At 49.0% G+C, this 6,000-nt stretch overlaps 1 protein-coding gene across 1 annotated transcript in view; it reads right to left on the bottom strand.

Annotated features, from left to right (window-relative positions):
- Window positions 1–743: 743 nt before the first annotated feature.
- Window positions 744–6,000, bottom strand: part of LOC116511545 (NADH dehydrogenase [ubiquinone] 1 alpha subcomplex subunit 9, mitochondrial-like) — a 29,602-nt gene continuing 24,345 nt past the window's right edge. Inside the window, exons 10-11 of the mRNA XM_032221645.1 lie at window positions 5,907–5,973; window positions 744–1,032 (exon numbers count right to left, since the gene is read on the bottom strand). Of these exons, the coding sequence (XP_032077536.1) occupies window positions 859–1,032; window positions 5,907–5,973 (241 nt within the window). The 3' untranslated portion in view covers window positions 744–858. The remainder of the gene's footprint in view (window positions 1,033–5,906; window positions 5,974–6,000) is intronic.

Here is a 6,000-nt window from a genome sequence, read left to right as displayed (position 1 = left end):
AAAGGAAGTTATGCTAGGAGACTCTATAGTGGGGGAATTGAACATCCGGTCGGTATAAGGAAGCTATGCTAGGAGGAGACTCTATGGTAGGAGAACTGGACTTCTGGCCGGTAAAAGGAAGCTATGCTAGGAGGAGACTCTATAGTGGGGGAACTGAACATCCAGTCAGTAAAAGGAAGCTATGCTAGGAGGAAACTCTATAGTGGGGGAACTGAACATCCGGTCGGTAAAAGGAAGCTGTGCTAGGAGGAGACTCTATGGTGGAGGAACTGAACTTCCGGTTGGTAAAAGGAAGCTGTGCTAGGAGGAGACTCTATGGTGGGGGAACTGGACTTCCGGTCGGCTCCAGAATTAAACGGCGGATTTCCGGTTAGGACCTTTGTGGCTCTTTGAGTGTTTAGGGTTGCTGACCAGAGGTGGGTTCCTACCGGTTTGGCCGAGTAGGTAGTAACTCGGCTGGCCACACCCCTGAACTGATTCTATTGCTGGCGTCATATTTTCTAAGGTCTTTAGAGTTACTTCCTCCCCCTCCAGATCTTTGTATTATCCCCGTGCTCTACTCGAGGGGAGACCTGGTGTTGGAGCTACTCAGCTTCTGAGCTCCTTCAGTTGGTAACGTAACCTCCTCCCTAGGCCCTATTTTGTTTGGCCAAGAACTCCTCCCCCCCTGGCACATATTAAATAACCACCATACATGAAAGTAACAAGTGTGATGGCCTCTCGTGATCACGAAACAAAGAGGATAGGAAAACAACCTGGATGTGGTTTATCTAAGAGTTTAACCTGCTTTGTACAGAATTCTTCAAGCCGAGGAAGCCAAGGTCATTTCAGCCCGGAAGTCTTAAAGAGATCCCTGTGTTACATGTGAGTGACTGGAGTGGCCGGTTTTGCATTTTCAAGTTCTGTATCCACCCAGAAGGATTGGCGATGGCGTCGTAGAACTTCGATGGCCTTCATTTCTAGCGGAGTTGGGTTGATACCCAAGTCCTCCAAGCCAGGGAGATCAGGAAACCTCTTGTCGGAGATGTGAAGCTTTGAAAAGATAAGAAAAGACATTGATCTTCCAACTACAGTTAGGCATTTTCACTCTGCAATCAATCAATCTGCCTACCTACCTACTTATCATCCACTCATCCATTGTCTGTCTGTCTGTCTGTCTGTCTGTCTGTCTGTCTGTCTGTCTGTCTATCTATCTATCTATCTATCTATCTATCTATCTATCTATCTATCTATCTATGTATCATCTACCTACCTACCTACCTACCTACCTACCTACCTACCACCCATCCATTATCTATCTATTTATCTATCTACCTGTGACCCGACAAATGCGCGCACGACAATAGCACGCCGACAAAACCGCGGTGAGAAAACCGCGACGTCATAAACGCGCCCACAACAATGCGCTGACAAAAGCGCGCCCACAAAAGCGCGATTTAAGTTAAGGTAAGGGTTAGGGTTATGTTTATTACGTTATTTTTGTTGTTTTTTGATGGCGTGCTTTCATCGGCGCGCATTCGTCGGCGCAATTTCGACCTCGCGGTTTTCTTGCCGTGGTTTTGTTGGTGCTCATGTCGGTGAACCCTATCTACCTACCTACCTATCTTCCATCCATTATCTATCTATCTATCTATCTATCTATCTATCTATCTATCTATCTATCTATCTATCATCTATCTATCTATCTATCTATCTATCTATCTATCTATCTATCTATCATCCATCTATCCATCCATCCATCCATCCATCTATCACCCATCTAGCTATCTTCCATCCATTATCCATCAATCCATCTATCATCCATACCTACCTACCTACCTACCTACCTACCTACGAAAACCACTCACAGCGGATCACAAAATCTCCAGAAACGTAAAGCCCACAAACTTGAAATGTGGCACATATGTACCTCTTCGCTTCCAGATGCTCGCTTAGATAGGATTTTTCGAAATGATCATCAGAGCATTAGTATTCGTTATATTATTATTAACATACTCTGATGCTAAGGAATTCTACTCCCCCTCCCCATCTAAAAAGATTTCTGTTCAAACTGCCACTTTTGGGCGTGGCTAGCGTGTGACTCATCTGGCCTGCTGGCTGGGAGCTTGGAGAGGAGCCTGAGGTAGAGAAGGAGTTAAGATAGGAGAGGTCTCTCTGGGGCAAACTACGGCCCGCGGGCCAGATATGGCCCGCCATTGCAAAGTATCCAGCCTGTGGAGTGGTGTGATTCAGCCCCGCCCCCTCGCCTCCCCCTCCCCCTCATCGTCGGCCTTATCATCCAGTGAGCATCCACTCCAGCTGCACTTCTGGTTAGTTATTTCACTGGTTGAGCTGCACTTCTGATCACACCGTTGCTGCCAAAGGTAAGGCCGAAAGGTGCTGGGGAGGACCAGCTAACTGAGGAGTGATCTCGCCAGTGCCGGTGTGTGAGTAGCGGAGGGGCTACTGATCCAGGGCCGGTGTGTGAGTAGGGGAGGGGCTGCTGCTGGATCGAAAAGTAGTGCTTAAAAAGTCTTTAAAAACAGCCTTCCAGGATGTTTTTCACAGCCATATATGACCCAGGGCCGGTGGGTGAGTAGGGGAGGGGCAAGTAGAGCAAGGACAAAGGCAAAATGGGCTGCTAAATTGGCCACACCCACCCAGTCACATGACCGCCTAGCCACGAGTACCCAGCCGGTCCGGCTCCCCCCAACAGTCTGAGGAACCACGAATCGGCCCCGTTTAAAAAGTTTGAGGAGCCCTGCTCTAAGTACGTGGTTTTTATACCACCTTCCTCTTTCAAGTTGATCTTTGGGTAGTAGCCTTATGGGCTTTTGTGTGCTTCGCTTTTGTGCACCTGATTGATTTTCTTATCTAATGGTTTTAATGCGTCAATCTTTCTTTCATTCCTGCCTCCTGAGGATAATCTCTACACGGAAGAAGGAAAGTGAATGCTAATATGCTTTAGTGAGTCAATATGTGTTTAAGTAATGATTTATAATTAAGTCTTAGGAATTTGCCTTTAGCTAATCAATCCTGTGTGTTTGACTTTTGTAACTGCCCGGAATTTCCTGAATTCTGTAACTGTTCTCAATGGCTTTTCATATCCTTATAGCTATTCTTAATGGTTTTCTTTTACTAATGGCCTGGGGCTAAAGATTCGCTGCCCCTATCTCGAATGGTATGATTGTTGCGCTTTTTAACTATGTATTGTTCTGTGTTGTTGTTAAATTGTCTGTATCCCCCCCTTCCCTTTTTGAGTTGTGAGCCGCCCTGAGTCCCCTTAGGGAAAAGGGCGGCATACAAATGAAATAAAACTCTAAAACTCTAAACTCTAATGTGCCCAGAGTTTCAATTTCTCCAGCTTGGGATATTTGTAGGGTAAAATTTGTATTGTAGTTTATATTATTCCAGAGCCGTGAGGGCGAACCGATGGCATGCGTGGCAGAGCCATTTCTGAGGGCACGCAAGGTTGCCTTGCCAGGTGATTTTGGGCCGTTTTTCGCCCTCCGGAAGCTTCCCTGAACGGACTTCCGGTTTGAGCGTTGGGCTGTTTTTTCGCCCTCCAGAGGCTTCAGGAAAGGCTTCTGAAGCCTCCAGAGGGAGAAAACGGACTCAACGGACAAACCGGAAGTCCGTTCCCGAACTTCCGGTTTGCGTATTGGGCCGTTTTTCAGCCTCCCCAGGCTCCTAGAAAGCCTCTGGAGCCTGGGGAGGGTGAAAAACAGACCTAGCGGGATCACCGGAAGTCGGAAAACAGGCCATTTTGTGCCTCCGGAAGGCCCCCTGGAGGGGGGTGGGGAAAGCCGTTTTCGCCCTCCCCAGGATCCAAGAAAGCCATGGGTGCGTGCACAGGGGCAGCAGGGTATGTGTGTCACGCACGCATGCGCAGGGGGCAAGGCGCGGGGGGAGCATTAAATTATGCGAGTGCAAAAGTACACACATGCGTGCTTTTGACACTTAAGGTGAAAAAGGTTCGCCATCACTGTTCTAGAAGTTTCTGGTCTGGCTCTTGTGGCAACACTGTTTCAGTGTAGTTAAGAGATTTCTGGCCTGGCTTTTTGCAAAGATGTCTCTGTTTCCCTCCCCCACATCCAGCAAAGAGGGCTGGGAGAGAACGGCGGGGGAGGATCTAGCAGGGTGGGGGCCATCCCCCAAGCCTGGCCTTCCTCCTCCCTTGTTGGCGGGGCCAAGAGAAAGAAGGGGACGGTGTGAGGAAGCGCTCTTGTACCCCGCTGAGCGCCGAGCACAACAGCCCAATGGGAGGGGGCGATGGCCCAGCAGAAGCGCCCCCATTGGCGAGGTGGATGGCGGAGAGGCGTGGCCTGGTTCTCGCAGCAGGGTGCTGTTCAGCCCCTCCAGACGCGAGCTGCTGCCTTTAAAATGCGCTGCTTTCTGTTTCCTGTGCCTTCCCATCTCAGGGCTGGGCTGCTCCCCCCCCTTCAGCTAGCTGGACCTCGAGGAATGTGGAGAGTTTCAGGCAAGCGCCGGAGGATCAGAAGATACACTCCAACGTTGCCCCAACACGCGTTCCTTTGTCCCAAAGTAGGATTGAAGGGAGCGGGGGGAAGGGTAGGAGAAGCCTGGATGGCTTTCCTTTGCATGGGGCTGGGGGAAAGCGTGGCACGACAAAACCGCGCTCGTCAAAATTGCGGTGATAAAATCGCGGCGCTAAAGCCGCGACGTCATCACCGCCGCGACAACAGCGCGGCAACAGAAGGGCGCTTTAAAACGGCGCTGCGGCAGAAAGCCGATTTCAATTAAGGTAAGTGTTAGGATTAGGTTTAGGGGTTTGTTTTAGGGTTTGTTTTAGGGTTTGTTTTAGGGTTAGGTTTAGGGTTAGGTTTAGGGTTAGGTTTAGGGTTAGGTTTAGGGTACTGAGTGCTTGGGAATGCGTGGATTTGCCCTCCACGATTATGTCATCGCGGTAGGGTCGCGTTTTTCCTTAGCGCTTAGAACGGCGCGAATTAGTCTTCGCGCTTATGTCTCCGCGGATAAGGGCTTCGCGGATTTGTGGTGGAACCGGGGGAAAGACCCAATGCCCGCTTCATGGCCTGCCCGCTGCTCTCGCAGTGCCTCGTACAGCACAGCGAAAGTGTGCTTCACAACGGGGGAGACTGGATCCCCTCCTCCTCCTGGAGCACATTTAACTGATGCACAAAGCGCTGTGCGCAGCAGTTAGATTTAGCACGCTCTTCCCAATGGGGGAGATGGTGTCCCCTCCTCCTCCTGGAGCCCATTGCAACACGGAACATCAGCCGCAGCTGGGCCAGAGTCTCGGGACGGAGAGCAAGTCACACATCCACTTGTGCGACTGAGGCGCGGGTAAGACTTAAGAAGCGCCAGAAGAAGCCTCCGCGAGATGAGAGGAAAAGTACAGGGGCGTTTGGAGAGAGTCTCCATTCCCGCCATCACCCTTGCCTCCTAGCTTCATTTATCCAGGAACCTGAAATGACTCTTAATTTTAAATCATATTTTAAAATATGATAAAAAGCACCCAAAGAAGAAGAAAGAACATCTGGGAAAAAAAACCCAACCCTGGCCCGTTTTTGGAAATGGTTCAAGAGGGAGCACACAAACACACGAGGAGGGTGGGAGAGAGAAGGAGGGGAAAAACTGGGGGAAGAAAGAGAGAGACCGCTGTCCTATAGTATTTCAAAATGACGGTGATTTATTGCAAACCTAGGGAAGTGCCACATCCTGATGTGGGACATACCATAATAACCTTGTGTAAATGTTGCTAGAAAATAAACATTTCTTTTCTGGCCCTTAAAATAAACAAATCCGCCCAGATTATCCTATTCTGTATTTTTGATAAATCTTTTGCTGTATCATTATTGTGATATCTGTCTGTGGCTAAGGGGAAAACGCCCTATGAAGAAAAATGAAACTGGAAAAGTAGAAATGATTGTAGGTGCTGCACTCACCCGATCAACTTTGTCTCTTGTTATCGACGGCTCAAACGGATTCATCTCAAAAAATCTCGCAATAAAGCTGCAATTAAGAGGAAGAACAACATCA

Source organism: Thamnophis elegans, chromosome 7 (genome assembly GCF_009769535.1).
Source record: "Thamnophis elegans isolate rThaEle1 chromosome 7, rThaEle1.pri, whole genome shotgun sequence".
Classification (NCBI taxonomy): Eukaryota; Metazoa; Chordata; class Lepidosauria; order Squamata; family Colubridae; genus Thamnophis; species Thamnophis elegans.
The sequence above is the reverse complement of the archived record's forward strand: the minus strand, read 5'-3'. Positions and strand labels throughout refer to the sequence as shown.